We start from the raw sequence: 20,683 nt of genomic DNA on the forward strand, positions 1-20,683 counted from the left end.
AAGAAAATATTGGGTGCCTTTCTCTTTGTCTTGACTATTGTGGTGATAGCTGTTATAGCCTGGGTAGTCGAACTTGTGGTGCCTGTACGTGAACATTTGCTGCCGACTACCCCGGCACCGTCTGAACATTTTCATTTTACATTGCCATTCCATGAAGAGCGCCATCGCCAAACATATTTGAATAACAGCTTCATTCAGATTCTTCACCACACGCATAATATGACCAATACTTCTAATTGTTGGGTGTGTGGAATGTTGCCTGGGCACCAGAAAAGAGGGGGCACCCCACTTATTCCACTCCCGTTTTCACACAATGGGTCATGCAATGCCTGGTACACCCTCCTTTTTACTCTGAGGTGGCCAACTAAAGGGGGGGTGCTTTTTCGCTTGAATAAAATATGTTTCCATGATAAGGATGGGTTTCCCCGGGCTGAGGGCACACGTTTCGAATGGGAAGAGTACAGGCCTGACAATGTATCTGCCCCACGTGTATACAGCAATCAACGAAATGTGAATGTATCTAGTGCTCATGTCATAAATGTTAATGCTACCAAAGCCGATTTATGTATTAGAAACAAGGGCACGATTGCAGTGGGGAAGAGTGAATGTAGCATTACTCTCACGTTTGATGGCCCGAATGGCATTTCATTTGTTGCATCTCGAAACACATACTTTATCTGTGGAACGAAGGGGTACCATCAGCTCCCAGTGGGGTGGTTGGGCACGTGCTATGTATCGTTTGTGCTACCTCCTGTATTCATTGCCCCTCCAATGTACCACAACGATTACACGTTATATCACGATTTCGTTTTGAACAGGGTTAAACGAACTGTTGCCCTAGAGGACATTGATCAAACGGACACTGCATTACAACAATATGTGGATTTTAATCTGGGACTATTCTCCTTTGTGGGGGCTGCATTGAACAGCCGGAAAATCAGACGACTGACACGTGTTGTCGAGGCTGTTGCGAATGACACTGCCGTTGCCCTGGGGAATATTACTGAGGAACTACAGATTTCCAGAATTGTCACCCTCCAAAACAGGATGGTGTTGGACGTTGTTTTGGCTGATCGCGGGGGGGCATGTAGAATTATTGGAAGTAGCTGTTGCGTATACGTCCCGGACAATTCCCCATCCGTGTATGATGCTATTTCCAAGCTGCATAAGATAGCTGCTGAGATACACCCGGAAAATGGGACTTGGACACTTTCAGGATGGTTTTGGTCCATGATTGCAATTTGGGGATGGAAACTGTTGACAATTCTCTGTATACTTGTGGGAGCAATGTTTTTTATATGCTTATGTATTCAATGTGGCCCCGCCTTATGTTCAATGTGTTTATCAGCTTGCTTACCATCGAGGCAAGCTCTTGCCCACGACAAAATGATGCTACACAAAGAGGTGACACAAATTATGTTAATTGACATCGAGGACGAACATCCTGACTATGTTCATTATGAGGTAGATTCAGCTAAACGCTAAAAGGGTCGTCTGTCGTAATTGGCCCGTTCGCATTAGCGATTAGCTGAACCTACACATTGTCCTCCTTAACTTAGCTATATATGAAAACGCCATTTTCTATGTTTCAGCGGCCATCTTAGACCATGAGCGGCCTCGTGGCCGACGTGCCCTTTAGTCCGTTGTCCGTTCCGCTGACCACTCCTTTTCTGCCCAGCAACAGGCTATTTTTAGTACTGGTCAAACCGCACATGCGCAGTTCCCACTGACCCGTAATCCTCCTGGAATGTGCATCAAACTGACCAGCGGAGTTGTGCCCCCTCCAATGAGCTGGCAGTATTCCAAAACATGACCATATATGTCCTTAAATGTGTCTTAAACTTGTGCCGCCTATCTTTTATTGCCCCAAAACTGTATATAAACGGGGTCACACCGGTGTTCGGTGTGATACCTCTAGCATTACCGAAGGGTGCTGTTTGAGTGTACCACCACCCCATGGGGTCTTAATAAACTTGTTATTTGCCTTTTACAGCTTCCGTGCCAACAGTTCTTGAGTGTGAATGGGTTATCTTTGGAGCGTGTAGGCCTTGAGAACCCTGAATTACTTCAAGGAGTGGTTGAAAAGGCATTTGGGTTCACGTTAATTGCGGACACCTTTAAAACCAGTCTGTTTGGTGTCGGAAGCTGCATCGAGAAGGCCGGATGCCAAGAAACTGGCCAATGGTGTTGAGTTATTGGACAGCTCACTTGTGGTGCTGGGCATGGCTTGGCAGAGGCCACCACGACAGCCTTAGTCAGAGCCTCAGTGAAAAGCAGCAAAGGTTCAGATGTGGAAGAGTCTGTTGCAAAAAGTTCAGGGAGGTTATCCTCACTCCTTGTGCTTTGCTAAACCTGGGGCATCCAAAATCGACCCAACTTTGCTTTTAAAATACTGAGAGTCAAACTTTAATGGGGAGCATCAAAAGACATCAGCTCCAGTATTTGAACAATCACCCTATTGATATTTGCATTATATACCCTGTATAGTCTATCATGTGGTTATGATCATGAGGGTACTGCTTTCTTTGAATCACGTCTAAAGCGCTCGATATTTCCTTATATGTGCATACAGCCATTATATTATACATCCAACCCCTAAGCTGATCAGCTGTCCTTGCTGTTTGACCAGTGCTACTGTATCAAAATTACCCAATGTAGTCCTTTCTCATATGCAAACAATGTTTATTTGTACAGATTCACATCCTTAGATTGCATGAAAAAAGACTCCTCTATATGCATGACATTTTTACCTTGAATTAAAATTTCCAATTGTGGGCACTCTTTTTTCTTTCAAATTAAGGTCTCCTTAATTCCCATCTTCTGCATGCCCCTGTCCCCCTGAGCACAGCCTACTCTAAGCGACGGGCATATTTTCCTTAATCTCTATTACTGTATGTCTGCAAATTGCTCACACCTCATTTCACGGAGCACAGTCTATCTTTCTTTGAATGTGATACAACTGGAACCTAAAAATACCTTATCTCCTCTTGTTCATCTATTAATCCCACCAACCAGCAGCATGAACTCACATCCCTCCAGCCCCCAACTAAGGATCACACCTAACTCATATTAATTTAATCTACAACAAAGAAACTGAAGTAAATGCTTGCAAGAGCTTCCTGCAGCAAACAAGACTAATCGCAACAACCAACAATAACCAATGCCTAACGTAATCCCTAACAGTGTCCCCTTACTTAACGCACGTAAGTATAAACTTTCAACAGTCTTCTTACCTGTGCTCCTGTAACTGCTGCTCTAGGCTTCTGGGCACTTCTTTACAGTACAACTGGCAACTGTTCTGGGCATTTGCAAGCAAGCTGACTTTCTGCAACAGTCACAAAAATACAAGGGATGACAGACGGCATCAAACTATGAAGGCAAATGCTTTTGACATCTCTAGCAGCCTAAGTGTCTGCACACCACCAGGGCTGTGAAACGTGCGTCGCAAATGTGCTGGAATGAACAGAGACGAGGTTATGTGGTTACCACTATCACAGTGTGTGTCCTTTTTAAAGAATGTCTTACTACTTTTGGAAAGTGTTTCTTTCAGAATACACATGGGTTTGATAATGAGTACATGGCGGAACTGAGTAGAACTAAGAAGGAGTATTCCCTGGGAGTAAGTGGGTCTCCTCCTGCGACATATGGGATGTGAGAGGTTTGCCCTAGTGCACCTGATGGACTTATTAAGTGTCTTCAGTGTGCACTGTGGGATGGAGTGGGTTTGTTCTGAGTGAACCGTGGAAGTGTGTGCCAGTGTACACCGGGGGAAGCAGCCTGTGTATCCCTGATTATACTGTGACAGTATGTGAGTGGGTCTGATCTGGTGTACTCTATAGGAGTTAGTAGGTTTGTTCCAGAGTTCCAGTGGATGCCCAATCACACACTGGACGTAGTTGGCATAGTCCCCAAGTAGACTGAGGGAGTGAGTAGATGTTTTTTCTGAGGACACTGTAGGAATGAGTGTTTCTCAGTGTACACATAGGATGCGAGTCTTTGATAATGCTGTGGGAATAGGTTGAAGCGCTTGTTTCTAATTACACAGTCACGCGGTGGAATGGCCCCCCGATTAGACCATGGGAGGTGACAAGTCTGTCCATTGTTACACTATGGAAGTAGTCCCTGTTTCCACTCTAGGAGTGAGGTGTCGCTTTTCAGTCTTGTCTTGGCTATGCCCAGTTTCCATTTAAGGGTGCATTTGTCATTGCTGAGGAAACATCCTTTCAAAACTGGTAAGACTGCTTAAATGAACAACAAATGTATGAATCACCAGAGGACTCACTCCGCCTTTAAATCATTCAGCACTTGGTGAATATCTACCATTATTTTGATCTAGTTATGGCTTGCCCACATCATACCAGACTATGTGGTTCTATGCCAAACCTTTGGTTTTCTTGTGATCCATCGGTCAAAACACTTACATTTATACACAGGCTAACACCAGTATGAAAAGTGATTTAAAAATTTAATGAAAAGTTTGCTTATCCCAAAATTTCAGAGACTTTTGTTTCTTAGAGAACCTCCCACTAACCCAGAGGGACATTACTGCTCTGTACTTGATTCACATGTTTCAGGTCAACATACCTGCAATCTGTGCTGCAAATAATGTGTTTCCAGGCTTTGACGCCTGGACAGCAATTCAGGATGAACTCCGTTGGGGAAGGCGGTCACATTCTTCATCTGTTGAGCAAAATCATCCTACAAACAGAAGAACCAAAATAAAGGGTGCGCAATAAGGTTCGTAACTGGTGTGAAACTCAAACTTTGCGAGGGAGGTTTATTTTAACTTTGTATTTTAATTGTTCTCTGGAACCTGGTCTATGGTCAGATAATAGTCTATTCAAATCTAGTCAAGCTAAAGAAGAGCCCAGTTATTGACAACCCTTTATGTCTACAATAATGAATTACTACATAGCCCTTGTTGGCGATATTTTCATTTTGCAACACACCATTCTTGCATGTCTTTGGAGGCTCTCCTCCCCCCCGGCCCCCCACCCCCCAAGACCTTGCTAGGTAACAGTAGATGGGTTTGGACACCACACGTAGGCTTGGCATAAGTTATTTAGGGAGGGGTGTTGATTTTGTGTTTTAATAAGTCACAAACTGAACCACTTAAAATGGAATTTTTAATTATGCTTGTGATGACTTCTACAAGGGTTGGGACAACTTTCCTCGTGGATTGCGCTGGATTAGACTTCACAGGAAGCTATGGGGACTTCATTTTTTGGGCCAGCAGTGCAATTTTTTCTTCCGACGAAAGATGAAAGGAGCAAAAATACGGTTGAGGGGGATGGATGACAAAACGAGTACATTGTGTTGCTTGGAGTAAACCAGAGTTATTTGAGATCCTAGCCTTAGCCATTTTCACAGTGTTGTTGTAAAGTATTGGGAGAGTTGTTCAGCATTGCAGGAATTAACTTTCCTTGATGAATGCTAGAGGTCGCTTTTGGCTTATTGATCTATGCTATAAATAAGGAAGTACTTAAGTCTAGTTCACAATGCAAACATAAAACCTTTATCCAGATTCCTTTAATGAGTTACATAGTGCATGGAGAAAAATGTAGCGGTCCCATCCTTGTGATTATAAAGTACCAGGAAAGGAATCATTTTGTGAGTCGCCATCTGTCAGACGCCTATCCGCAACGTCCCTAGCTGTAAGGTGATGCGTCTTCCTCTGCAAGCGTGGGTAGCTGTATTTCACCAAATCTAAAGTGAGGCAAAATGCACTCATCGACTATCCTTCAAAAAAGGATTTTGTAAACAGCAGCAAAAACAAAAGGTGATGGAGATGAAGAAAAACTCTCTATGACCGTGAGAGGAAAAATATTAGTCTATTTTGCATCTGTTTTTTTAGATTGCAGCTGGAATTCATAAGAAGATCCTTATACTGTCAATTCCAGGTCTACTACGCTGCCTACAAAACAACCAACCAGAAATATTTTCAAAGAGAACCCTTCAACAGCTGAAAAGCTGGGTCTACATTCGACTAAATCATGTACCTGGGGCAGTGACCAGCATTCATTTAAAGAAGAAAGAAAAACCTCTTTAACGAGAGACCATAATGCACCAAAAATATTTTTTCCTCAAAAATTGATGAAAGAAATAGGGATTTTACAAAATAAGTGAGACATTGTTAAAGAGATTATTATATTCTTTCCACCATTTCAGTTCTGGACTAAATATTTGGATTCCCCCAGTGTGTAATGCAATGTACCTGAGGGTGGTCATTAATAAGGTCTTGAAGATGGGGCGATGTAGATGCCAGGTTGGGATCTTCATCAGAGCCGATGTGCTCGTACATCATTTGGACCTTGTTGAGCTCCAGAATGCCTTTGGTTCTTGCCAGATTCTGAAGGTGCTGACGAAATGCCACAATTCCTAATCAAGATCCAAAGATTGTAGATTGTAAATGTTAACAATTGCACTTTAGCAAGTTCAAAGCAGTGGAGGTTAAACAATAAGTCTACGTCCCTTGCTTTAACAAACATGTAATTTGCTGACCTTGCAAAAAGTGCATTAATCCCACAAACGACCTAACACACAACATATCACCCTTTCCCTCCTTGGATGACAGTATAATTGTGAAAAATAGAACGTCATCAACCAGCACTGCTGCAATAAGCATCCATCTGCATCTCCCCCTAAACAAACATAGAACTGATTTCCTCATTGGTCCTCGACAATAGCTGGATCCACCAAAAATCATGCTCTCTTTACGACTGTTAATTACACCTTGGAATTAAGGTCTGCCTTTGCTCCAGCAAAACTATACATCTATGCACAAGAGGCCTTCAGGAATTATTTTACCAAGCACTGTCCCCAATCCTTGGTAGACTTAAGTTCTTGTTTATCTGTTAATATTACTGGGATGAACTTCTTAAGGTAGCTTCGACTACTCTAGCACCAAACTTTGTCTCTTGACTTCTCGTTCACAGACCACACCTCCACTTGAGGTCTGCTCTCTTCTACTGCACCCACAACAATCTGGTGATAAGGCTGCTGTTTTTCAGTCCTTCAGCCTAGCCCTGTATTTAATCAGCAATAGAGGAAAGAGGTTAGTGAAGCAGCATATCCCTCTAACAGACTCTCCATAGCGATGAAGACTGGCCTCAATGCCTTAAGAAGATCTGTCTCCTTTTTTGACTCTCCATGTTATGGTCTCTTACAGTTTGCCTTTGGCCAACTGACAGCCTTCCCTGTATATCTTTGCTTTTATACGTAAATGTTCAGTTCACCTGCAATGGGTTGTTTGCATCGGTGTTGAGGTTTCAACTAAAGCAACTGAATCTCTGCACTTCTTGACTTCTTGATGCATTAACTCTGATTGAAATATTGCTTTCATTTATCCTTTAGTCATACATGTAAATATGACGTGATACTGTGTCACACAATCACCTGAATCAAACAGCGTTCATGCAGCTGAGAGAAAGAAAGTATCATAAGAGGCTCATACGCAGAGATGAGGCAAGGGCGGCATGATAGTACAATTGATACAAGGAGATTTGACTTAAGTGCACATTACATTGACTACCTCTCTTGCCACTGATTTACCAGTAATCTGGATCTATCTGTCAGATCTGCAGCATGTATAGGTCTTTGGGAAAGGAACATCGGCTCTATACATAAAAGACAGGACACTTAAATGAGTTGCACACACCACCACTTGCCACGTTTCACCTCAGCAGGTGACGGTATACAGTGCAGTTGTTAGTAATAGTATTTGAGTTTCCGTCTCCTGGCTCCTCCACATCTCATTGATCAGCACTGATCAATGCAACAAACACCAGACACAGATATATTTGCCACTCCGATCGATATCATCAGGAAACCATCCCCCAGATTCATCAAGAACACATTTTGCGATTCCTTAATAGCGAAAAATACCGATTCGCTATTAAGGAATAGCAAAATGCTATTCATCAAGAAATCACTTCAAAAATAGCGATTTCTAATAATTCCTTAATTGCAACTCGCAAATTGCGAGTCGCAATTCAGGAATATCTCCCCATTCATTCCTATGGGCCTTGAGGCCCATAGGAATGAATGGGAAGACATTCTCAATTTGCTAATCACAATTAGCGATTCGCAAATTGAGATTGCGATTTCAAGGGTGCAGGGGTGTCCAAAGGACACCCTGTTGCACTCCTGAAATTGATGTGTGCACATATGTTGCGCACACACATGCCCCCGCAATTTTTAAATGGTTCATGAATTGCATTTAAGGAATCTCAAATTGAGATTCCTTAAATGCAATTAATCGCAATTTAGCGATTTCTAGATTTGCGATTGTTGCATTTGGGATGATGAATCCCAAATGCAAAAATAGCGCTCGTTAAGGGCCAGATTTTCAGAATCTGGCTCTTTGCGAGCCGATTTCGGCTTGATGAATCTACCTACATGTTTCCAGTCCCGGCTTTTCTATTCTCAGTCACTATGAACAGGAAACGTCGATCCAAATGGTTTATAGGAAGCACACCAAGACAGCTACCATAGTGCATGGAATTAAAGTACAACTGGACATATGGGGTCTGTTTAAAAGGAGCTTAGGTTTCCTAAATAAGGGCATGGCTTGATTGGACATTAGTTTACCATTCTTAACAGGTTGTAGTGTGCAGAGGTCAAAAGAAATCGTCTAACTAAATACGTATTTAAACAGAAAGGATACTAAAATGGGTACACATGAGTTGCACACGATACCACTATCTATTTCCATCCCGGCACGCGACCATATTGAATGCAGTATTTAGATTCAGATTCAAATGTATAGAGCCTTTAAAAATTTAGCATTTGCTACTCTAGTTGCCAGAAGCGGATTATTATAACACTAGCAGTGACCACGAGGACTACATGAGGACTAGAGAAAAAATGTTGTTTATAAACTATCTTTCGGGTGGAGTGACTGGATCCAGCAAACTTAACATACCTAGACTACAAAAATGCAATTTATAATGGATCCTCCGAAAATGTTAATTACAAAGTGTATAAACTCAGGAGGCCAGTATGTGCCCTTGTATTAAAAAAGAAGCACATACAAAGTACACCCTCAAATGCTCAATCAGCACCCTGTGGCGTATAAGTTGCAGTGTTTAAGAAGTTGGATTCTGCCAATTTCATAGAGATATTTTTTTTAACTTCGACAACTTTATGCAATTGCTGACATTGAAAAAAATATCCAATGTCAAAAGTCATGGTCAAAATGTTTTGAAGGATGGAAAAACAGCAAGATCCACTTCTTTTACGATCAATAAATATATTTGAATTGAAAAATGTTGCATCCAATATTTTTTATGCCCTAAACTTCATCCACAGTACATCTTCGAGAAATTATAATTTTGTACACCCTTCCTAGAGGAGAAATTTCGAAATAACTAGTACCAGGCCTTCCAAAGAGTCCTGGGTTACTTGGAGAAAATGGCCCTCTGCCACTTTACAAGAGAACATAAGTCTAGGTATATTTTGATGAACAGCCAATCACAGTTCACGCTGACCAAACGTGCTGGGCTGGTGTAAGACTGCCATCCTAACTTCTCACTAAAGTGCTCCAACATCCGATTGGATAATGCCGGCGCTATAAAAACAAAAATGAACTAAATACGTTTAGAAGGATTTAAGTATGCTTCCAGATATTCCAACCAAGATCTTCAACAAAGCCCCTCAAGCCCTATCCCCATCCATTAGGCTGAATACTAACACCTTTTCTACTTGTGAGCACTAGTGTCAAAATCTCACAATCAAGCATTTGTCGACAAGTTTGTACTGTGATTTGGCTATAAAATATTATACTTTCTAAACCATTAAAAATATTCACCTGAAGGTAAACTAAAAGTATTGGCACCCAAAAATAAACTATAACACATTGAAGTATCTACTTAAAAAAAACACCTGAAATTTCATACAAAAACATCGATAGATTAGCTTTATTCAGTAATATGAAACAGTTCGCGTATAAGTGTGCTAGTCATACATTTTTTGCTTCTTGCCTATAACCACACCTCTACATTCTAGAATCATACAGATGTGAGAGAAAGCCATGACCTAGAACGAAAAAAGTATTTTCAAGCATTCTAGAATTATTCTGATAGTCAAGAAAATGCTTTTGTATGTGTTCTAGGATGAACTGAAAGGGTGAGAAGACACTCTAGTGCGCAGTTTACAACACTGACCAGACTTATATATTGTAGAGTGATCGAATATATCAGAGACAGTTAGGTGCATATGCTAGACTGATCTAGTAGTGTGAGAAACTGCTTCCCCATTTTAGGAAACTAGAAGAAAAATTAATTTCTTGCAGATATTCTGGAATTATCTGAATGTTGAAAATATGCTTCAGTTCATATTCTATACTGATCTAAAACCTTGGAAACTGCTACTGTGCGCATTCTAGAGCAGGGAAAGAACATTTCATGCATTTTTTAATGTTAAGATGATTTTATATGCTTTCTACATTGAATCTTATCTCTTACCTTGTGTTAAAGAAGTATCTGATGCTCTTCTCCCCTCTCGGAAGCTAACCGGAGATCTGTTGTGTGCTTCACGTTTTTGAGATGTTAACACCTGCATTGCAGCAGGGTTGACGGGTCGCATACCCAGGAAGGGCGGAGTCATGCGGGCCACTGGCTGGTTCACAAGCACCACCTCCTTCATTGCCGGAACCTCTTCGAGGAAGTTGAGGTCATTTTGTATGGAGCCCATATCATACTCTGAGTCCACGCTTCCCAATGATGGGTTGTTGGCTATGCCCAAGTGTTTTCCTTGTGAAGTAAAAGGGAAAGGATTTTGTTAAGACTGCTGTAATTTATGGAAGTAAATTAACCCGCTGATTTAAACAAAAAAATATAGTACTGTGTGCAATAATTTCATATAACGAGTTGCGTTTTTTTAAATCTGTGAGATCGCCAAATTTTGTTTGAGGGGATTTAAAGGGCATTGCTTCATGGTATGATTTTTTTTTTTACTAAAGGGGCTGCAGACCTCTAGTATCACCAAAAAAGTAAGGGAAACTAGGCAAGGAGACAAATGATATTTTAAGGCAGTCTTTTCACCAACAACGTGCCTGAAGCCCACTCTTCAATCTCAATTTTTGGGGTTAATGAAAACAGCAACCAGCATCTTATCGGTCATTTCAGTAAAGTTAATTTAAAGGCTGCTGCTTCTGGAATTCCCAGCATAGTTGGAAAAAAAAGTTTGCAGAAACCTTTACTTAATGTTTCAAACAAATGTGTGGCACATGAAATCCCACCTGCAGCCAAAGGTACAAAGAAGTGAAAAAGAGCGTGGACTGAGCTAGATACAGCGCTAGAGGAATGAGGAGGCATGAATTGGAACAATATGCAGACTGGAAAAGCCTGTGGGGCCCTGCTCACTGTCCAACATACCAGATCTGGACATTAATCAGAACTATTAGTGTGACTATGTACAACTGGAGTGCTTTACCAAATGATACATTCTGAGTGAAATCAGCACCAAACTACAATTTCGCCATAGTTGGGCCTGAAGACTCAGCTGACGCACCATTATTACGGTAAACCAGGATGCTGAATGCAGATCGGACATTAATTTTCACACATCTGCACTCCTTGTGCAACCTCAAGATTTATCATTTTTCTCTGGTTTAGCGCCTAATGAGATATGGGCCTATGAATCCCCCTGTTGGGAAAAGTTAATTACTCTGCTGGCCTGCTGGAGGATCAAAGGCTGCACAATAGGATAATTAGCCATCAGTTAGGCTTGCTCCTGGGAAGGGAGAGGGTGGGGACAAACCCGCCTGCACTAATAACTTCTCACACTGCAGTTGGCCTGGGAAGACTCAACCCCTCAGAAGGAATGTCCGGTAGCCAAGACTATTTAAGCCAGCCACTGAAGGGGCTGCCCTTTGAAGCATTGGAGGGAAAGGACCGGGCAGCTGTAGCAATTAGGGGCAGGGCTTAGGCTCTCAGGGAAGGTCCTTAAAGAGATCATTTGCCAGCGCCGTCTTGAAAACTCCCAACATGCAGTGTAGAAGGATTGGGGGTTGATATGGCACCCTAGGATTTGACAGGGGTGCATTCCTTCTAGAATGTTCTACTGTCACTTAAAAAAATCCCTGCACGAGGAAGAGACTGTTGAGAAGCATCTGGGCCTGGGGAAGGGATGCCAGAGGAATGCCCAGCTAGAAGAAGTCTCACTCCTGCTGAGAAGGGCTCTAGGACTTTTGGGCTTCATCTGGCACCAAGGGACTTTGATTTGTTCATCCAGGGCCAGTGGTGCTTCCCTTCCCCTACATTCTATGAGGGACAGTAGAGGCATGGACCTGCGTAGGTGGGATGTGGGGGGACCATAGAGAGTTACTCTGCTCTTTTGTATACTAGTAAAACAGGTGTGTTCTCCAAAAGGAGGAGGCCCCTGGCTGTTACTGACACACAGGTGCTTTGCAAGGGCCTAGGAAGCCACACGGTCTGGGGAGTGCAGGTATGGAGGGCACTCTGCCTTTTGGGCCCTGCGGGTGCTGCTGAGAAAGACCCTGGTCCAGGAAAGGGGCAAGGTACCCAGATAGCATTTAGGTCTTGTGGAAGGAGGGAGTGCAAAAAGAGCACGCTCCTACAGATATATACAATTTTAGAGGACAGGAGGTGTTAAAAATCCACTACTGGTTGATGGAGCATGCAACCAGGTGCAAACCCAAACTCTCCCAGTGACTTGTTAGGAGGGTGTCACATAGGTATTTTAACCTGTCAGCATGAAGACGATTGTAAATTGAAATGTAGTATTGAATAATGTGTGCTTAGTAAAGTACTTAACCTTTTGGAAGAAAAAGCACTGATTGGCCAGTAATCTATTGGGTGTTGTTTATTGTGTGCCTGTGCACTGGAGCACTAGCCTCAAAAACACAAAGAGCACACTGATGGGTTATACGCCTGCAATTAGCTGATGCATATGGAGTAACAGTGATGTTCCCAGAATCGCACGTTTTTCTTTTTTGCTTAATACTAAAACCAGGATCCGAACCCTATCTTCATCTCCGCCCCCATTGCCATGTGTCTCTTACCACTGGGGCTTAGAATGTGTTCCTTTTATCCGTCCTCACTCACCATCTCCTCTGAGTATACCTTTCGCTGCGCTGCCTCACTAACCTGAAAGAGTCAAGTACTACAATGGGGTACCTGGGTCCCAGTAGATCCACATCATTCACAACTTAGAACCGCCTTTCTAACAAAAACTATTTTTTCTGAGTGAGTAGTCCAAAACTGAAATGATTCATTTCCTACTTCAGTCTCTCTTATAAGACCTGTAAAGATTTTCTCCCTCGCTTACATCAGCCAACAATTTGAGAGCAATTTAATCCTCTTTCCTCAAGCACAAATCCGTCACAAGGAATGACACCACTACCCCACGCGGCACGGGGAGGGTATCTGCCACTATTTGGCCCCCTTTCATTTCCACTTCAGGCCACAGGCAAGTAACAGGGGATATGGAGTCTAGCCACCAAGCATGGACTTCACCACACCGCACCGCTCAGAACAGGAAGCTCTTCAAAAGACACCATGTGGCCTTCCATGACTACAGGGTGCATTGTATGAAATAACCCAATGCTAGGTGTTGGTTGACACCTGAAATATCATGCAATGTGTATGTTTTAAAATCTTTCTAACACAATTGAATAGATCTATCAGATAAACATTTTTATATTATTTTTTGACTTCTACTATATTTTTGGGTGATTGTCTGATTGCTTGAATGTGGTGTGTAAACAGTGTGGTATGCTTTTGAGGAATCCCAAAGGGAATCGGTTTTTGACGTACTTCCATGACTGTATACAGGACTGAATACACTTGTACAGAGATTGGTTTGACACAGTAGTGACATCACAGGCACGCTATAGCACCTTGGTCACCTGTTTCAAAAGGGTCTATGAATTTTTTGGATATGGTATATGCAGTCAGTGAAGGTACTGATAAAGTGATAATGTATGGGTAAGAAGGCAAACCTGTTTGGGAGCAGTTATAGGTTAGAATAAAAATGTGTGTGATTCAAGGATATATATATATATTTTTAACGTTGACACTAGCATTGCATGTGTTTAAAAAAGAAATATGACAGGGCAGCAGGAGGGAGCATAACGGAATATTTAAAGGAAGGCGAAAGAGAAAAAGTTAACCCAATTAATTAATTCTGCTTAACATATGTAGCTCAAATCTTTGTGGAAGGATAAGGAAACTAGAACGTGATGGAAGGCTGTGAATGTGTATTTTAAGAGCACACTGATGGGTTATACGCCTGCAATTAGCTGATGCATATGGAGTAACAGTGATGTTCCCAGAATCGCACGTTTTTTTTTTTTTTGCTTAATACTAAAACCAGGATCCGAACCCTATCTTCATCTCCGCCCCCATTGCCATGTGTCTCTTACCACTGGGGCTTAGAATGTGTTCCTTTTATCCGTCCTCACTCCCCGTCCCCGTGTGTTTTATGTGTTTACATCTCTAAGTGTCTCCTTGTTTAAATTGTGGCTTAAACTGCGCGCCATTTGATTATTTATATTTTTGTTCTTACGTCAAATGTCCGAGTGGAAGTCTTTTAAACAACCCCTGTGTAATCTCCATTTAAAGTCAAAATTAAAAACTCGGACACTAGTGACTGGGTCCCAAAAAAGTATTTTCTGCAAAAGTGACAGGGCAGATATCTTCCGGAATTCATGTACAATGGTAGTTGTGAAAATCCTAAAGCTGAGCAGGGACACATTTAAATATGGTGAAAATCACATAAATATCCTTGAAAAGTCATTCTTAATGCTCCTGTGTTACATGTTGGTATCTGTATAGCGTGAACCTAGTCAAAGGCATCACAACGATGTAGAGGGTCAAAGGCAAGAACACAATAACAGGAAATTTGAGAAGTAGCTGGATTGTGCACTGTTACAGCGTTCCTTAAAGATGTGTGTCTTTAACCCTCACTGAACTGAAACAGGGTTGGGCTGTCCTTATGGGTACAGGGATGCTGTTCTGGATATTATACTAGAGTTACATGTGAAAATGTGGAACACAAAACAGTCGGATAAAAAAAAGTTGAAAAGCAAAAGGCAGAGTGAACATATCAAACTGCAAAAATAAAAACTTCTTTTTAAAAATCCAAACCATGGTGTGATCACTTTTTGCGTGTTGTAGCGCTTATTTAAATCACAATTCGAATAACCACAATGAGGTACTCTGAAAATGGATCTTTGAGCCGCCTCTAAATGTCTCTCAAATTCATGCACAGAGGATTGCTCTGAAATTATTCAGATTAATAGGACATAAGCATGTGACCCTCCTCACGGCTGAAACATTCCCCTGTCTTTTTAACCCTACGGACTGGGGGACAAAAATAAATGTATTAGTCCACTTGTAGGTACTTTCAGTCTCCACACATAGGCCCCCGCTCTTCTTGCCAATCGAGCATCTATGCCGGAGTCATCATTCGGGCACCGACATCTAACCCATTATGCTGACCTTTCAGTTGGGAGCTTTCTATTACCCTGCAAGCCATTCTTTTCTTTGCTGGACTTTGGCCCTGGACGATTTCCCTGCGAGTCCTCCCGCTGCCGCTTTCCACACTGCTGCGGTCCCAGAGTGGAGGACTCGCCCCCCACAAGATCCGTTGCGGCGCTGATTGATGTCGTCACCCCTGCGCCCGGAGGCGCTATAAACTTCCCTGCAGTCCCCGCGTCGCTGGAACGTGCGCGGGACACGCTGGGCTAAGCCCGGGCAAAGGGCGGGCCCTCTGTGGCCCTCAGAGGTCTGTGGAGGTTGGGCTGGGCCATCCCCCATACATCTTCTATATCCCCTTTCCGTACTCTCAAGTAAGATCTGCTGCTGGAACTATTATTGTCGTGGACATTGTTCTATTACTGGAGAACTACTTTCATTCCATAATGCCCACGAAATCTAGCACGGCTGGTAAATCGTCAGGGGGGGGGGGCCTACTACCTCCTTTAAGGGGACCCTAGATAATTACATCACTAGGGCAGTTTGTTGTGGAGCGGGAAATAGCGCAGGCTGAAAGGCGTATTTCCTCAGAGTGGTTAAATATCCCTTGCTCCTTTGGGCTTACCCAGAAACTACTCTCTACTCCAGAGTACAATCCAGGTCCCGTTCTATTGCCTGATCCAGGCATCCCGCGTCTCCTACAAGATCTTTCCGATTGCCCGCCCAGCTTGGTGCTAAACAATACCGTAGCCCATATCATAACTGATTCCCTCACGGACAGCTCTCTTGATGAGCAGCTCCCAGCAAAACCTCCCAGTACTGTAAAGGCCGCGCCTTCTGTTGCATCTAGAGCATTTAACGAGATCCTTACTGCTGCCTCTCTTTGAGCGTGTCAAACGAATAGCAGTCCAACTCGGGGAAGTTCAAGCCGCGTGTACTTCGAATATGAAGTTACTCAGCGAATTGACTGCTAGCAGGCAACCTTTGAAAATTCCCCCCCCCCCAGTGAAAAATCTAAACTAGGTAAGAGTCCACCCAAGGCAAAGCCCATGCCTATGACATCACCTCAAGTTAACCCCCCCCACTAGTCACTCCCTTAACCCAGCTCCAACTATTTATAATTCCAGAGATAGAAGAAAATTAGAACGAAATAATTTCCATAAACAAGACTCTGATAACATTCACGGGGGAGGCCTAGGGTGATTAAAAACTTAAGAGGGAAGGTGCTGCATGTAAACCTCCCGCCCGAAGCAGAACCCTATGTAATAGTGCTAACTGGGGTTTCAATACTGAAGCCTGGCCAATTTGAAAAGTACCAGACCTTGAAAAACAAGGTCACGCATTGGCTTAGCAACAATAGGCCACTGCCGGCAAGTATAGATGGTAAAATCCTACATGTTAGGAGGTTACCTTGGCTGGGACAAAGACCCAAGGACATCCTTGGGGACAGTATAATTATAAAATTTAAGGACTACAGGGCTACTAATTTTATTAGAGATTGGTATAGCGCCAGCTATGAGGGAGGCATATCTACCAAATCTTTAAGCTATTTTTACACCAGACCTCTTGTAGAAAACCTCACTCCGATGAACCCGATGAGTTATTCGGCCTCAATCTTCAACATCGCTACCTTCAATTGTTTTGCGGCTTTATCTAGTTTAGAGGGGGTGGATTGACTTGTAAATAAGTATGTTAAGACCCCGAAGCATAAACTGACTCTGAAGGTCCTTATAACCCCAAATAATATAATTGCTGGGAATCCAGAGGATTCTATTTTGGTTGCCTCCATACATAACCCTTTTATTGTGAGCACTGATAACGTGCAGAATATGTACCAATCCCATGTGGCGGATAGTTTGTCCAATCCCAGGCAAAATTATTCCGCCCCTGACCCTCTGTCTGTAACGGAAGTCCCTCATGTACCTACTTCTGCTACCATTGTATCACCGGGTGAGCTAACACTTAACATAATTTACTGGAACATAGCAGCGTTACGCACTAAAATCGACCAAGTTACCTAGCTTGAAATAATTCGAGAACATTCTGTAGTCTGTCTGCAGGAAACTTGGCTGATTTCTCCCATCCACATTCAGGGTTATAAAACGTTTCACTTGAATGCCCTCCCCTCTACCTTCGGTAGACCTAAAGGAGGCCTAATTATCTATCTATCTACTGATCTTACGTTAAAGGAAATTTCCGTACTGAAGATTGCTGAGAATGATCAAATCTTAAAAATAACAGTTAAAGGGTGTACGTACTTTTTGGTCAACATGTATAACAATTTGCCCTTTTCTGATGTTGTTATTGTTTTGAATGAATTGTTACATGTTTTAATGGAGCAACGGGCTAGACTCCCTGTTTCTTCTTTTAACTTGATATGGGGTGGTGATTTTAATACCCCTTTGTATGCAAGCTATGATTTAACTAAATGCAGTGTTATAGATGAAAGTGGGTGTCCTTTAACTCACTTTACTCATTCTATCCCAGGGAATTGTCTTAATGAACTGCTTTTCTTGTTAGATCTGGGCTTTGCAAATGACTTAGTTGATCCCCCCCGTAGCATTCTCTCCTAATTTTCATGGAAGGGGGCTATCTAGTGTTATTTATTATATATTATGTACCTATAATTCGCATTTTCACTTATCAAAATTCATAACGGGGGCCGATATTAGTAGTCACCATTATTCTAATGGTCTTACTATCACGATCCAGGGTATTCGTCATCAAACTAGGATTGCTAACTTACTTAACCAACAGGCCCTGACAATAGCTAAGCCAAATGGGTACTCAGTTAAATGGCCGAGTGCAGACCCTAATGCTCTGTCAGCTAAGGTAATTAAAAGAGCACTCCCTTTATTGGAAATATGTTTAGACTTACAATCCCCTGTGGATTTGATTTTGACCAGTTTTGCAGAGATCACCAAAATAATAAGAGGAACTATTCCGCAAGCAGAAGTCCAATCCCTCTCAAGGGATAGGTTGGTTTAACACCCAGTGTCGTAAGGCTCTTTCTTTTTTGAAGGAGGCCTTACGTAACCCTATCAGGGATGTTCTTGTAGTGAGAAAACTTAGAAAGGAATATAACTTGGCCATCAAAAATTGTAGATGCGAAATAAAAAAGGACCTATGAGAACTTCCGATCCAAAGATAGCTCTGCATTTTGGCGCGTAATAAAATCTCCTTTACTCTCAGAGTCTAGCTCAGCACCTAGGATAGAAGTAGCTGTCTCTGCTGAGAATTGGGTTACCCATTTTTCAAATTTTTTCTCTGGGGATCAATTATCACAAAATGTTGGTGAGCAAACAAGGGTGGGCGCCTCCTCCACTTCCAAATCGTACCCTATGCAGTTAGTCTTTAGTCATAATGAAGTCATCGCTGCATTGTCAGCCTCAAAGTCCGGTAAAGCTCCTGGCCCGGACAGGGTTCCCTTGGACATCTTTACTCATTACCAGGAGCTCTGGTCTCCTATTTTGACCCGTGTTTTTGAGACTGCTACAGCCGTGGTGTTAATTGACTCATGGTCAACGTCTACGTTACTCCGCATTTTTAAAAAAGGTGATCGTAACGACCCTGCCTGCTACAGGCCCATATCCCTCCTTGATTCTCTTGGCAAAGTGGCAGGTCGATTGGTTCTCGAGCGATTACATGACTGGGCCGAAGCCAATAAAATGATGACCGACCTTCAATATGGGTTTCAGGAGGGGCTGGGCACGGTAGAGCAGGCGTTAAACCTTTCCCTTTTTATTGGCAAATATGTGGGGGCTAAGAATGGTAATCTTCATCTTGTATACGTAGACCTCTCCGCAGCTTTTGACTGCGTGTCACACTCAAAATTATGGTCAATTTTAACTGAACTGGGTGTTGACCAGCCCCTGGTCACATTTCTACGTGAACTGGACTCATGCGCTTCGGCGAGGGTGAGATACGGGATCCATGGTGATCTCACATCGTCATTTGCCATTTCCAGGGGAGTTAGACAGGGCTGTGTACTGGCTCCCTTCCTTTTTAATCTTTCTACTAATGGACTGGAATTGGCTAGGACCACCTCAAAATAGCCCATCGCCCTATTCCTGCATTATTATATGCAGACGACTGTGATAATGGCAAGAACCCCTAACCAGCTGCAGCACCTACTTAACAACTATTGTAATTTTATGTCTTCTTTGGACCTAATGGTCAATATTAAAAAGACGTTTGTTATGCATCTGGGCAAGCGGTTAAAGAAACCCAAACCGATTGTTATCGCCAACGACAAGCTGGATTGTACTAACACCTATACCTATCTAGGCATTCTATTCGACAGTAAAATGTCTTGGAGGCAGGCTATGTGGAGTAGGAAACTACTGTTTCTACGAGCCACAACAGCCCTGGTAGCCTTTGCAAGAAAGTTTGGAAAGCCTCCCCCCAAAGAACTTTTGAAAATGTATTACGCCAAATGCCATAGCGTGGCAGTATATGGCGCGGGGGTTTGGGGCTATGCTGTTGCAGACGCTCTTCAGGCTGTAGAAAATCCTTTTATTAGGTATGTGCTGGCAGTTCCTAAAAGTGCCCCAACTTACGGTAGCCATATTGAGTTGGGTATGGACTATATTATTGATAACATCAAAATTCAGCCCATTCTCTTATGGCACCGAGTGTGGACCACAGAGCAGTGTCATTTGACTCGTACCCTTATTACTGACTGCCTGGGCTTGGCATACTGGGCCAAAATCCCTTGGTTGGCTTATGTGAATAATTTTCTGGTGGACTTAGATCTGTCTGTGTATTTTCTCGAGCCATTAACTATGTTAAACATCTCAAGGAAAAATTAGAAAATTTTATGTTTATCACATTTAAGGGAGTTGCGTTTATCTCAAGAAATTATCAAGCCCTCTAATATTCAGATTCTAACTGTCCAAACCACTTTAGGTATCCAACCGTATTTATAATATCATTTGAATGCACATGAAAAATATCTTCTTACAAGGTTTCGTTTTAATACCTTCTTTCGTATGATTTCTTTTCCGAAAAAACAGGATTGGTCTAAATCTATCATTAAATGCCCATGTGACGACTCCTCTGACCAATCCACAATTCACGTTATACTATTTTGCAAGTTTTACGAATTGTCTCAAAAGCGTTGGATCATCCCTTTACTCTCACTCATGGGCCTGAGATCCTGTCCTCCCGCTTTTCTGGCTTTGCAATATTTGGATTCTGTATTCATTGCCAAATATGTAGCATGTTTTCTTAAAATGTGTATA

General features: G+C 42.5%; 1 protein-coding gene across 1 annotated transcript in view; it reads right to left on the bottom strand.

Moving 5' to 3' along the window:
* Positions 1–20,683, bottom strand: part of SIK2 (salt inducible kinase 2) — a 313,110-nt gene that overhangs the window by 22,199 nt on the left and 270,228 nt on the right. The window contains exons 11-14 of the mRNA XM_086954303.1: positions 10,464–10,751; positions 6,215–6,378; positions 4,585–4,698; positions 3,234–3,325 (exon numbers count right to left, since the gene is read on the bottom strand). Coding sequence (XP_086810429.1) covers positions 3,234–3,325; positions 4,585–4,698; positions 6,215–6,378; positions 10,464–10,751 — 658 coding nt within the window. The remainder of the gene's footprint in view (positions 1–3,233; positions 3,326–4,584; positions 4,699–6,214; positions 6,379–10,463; positions 10,752–20,683) is intronic.

This window comes from Lissotriton vulgaris, chromosome 2_1 (genome assembly GCF_964263255.1).
Source record: "Lissotriton vulgaris chromosome 2_1, aLisVul1.2, whole genome shotgun sequence".
Taxonomy (NCBI): Eukaryota; Metazoa; Chordata; class Amphibia; order Caudata; family Salamandridae; genus Lissotriton; species Lissotriton vulgaris.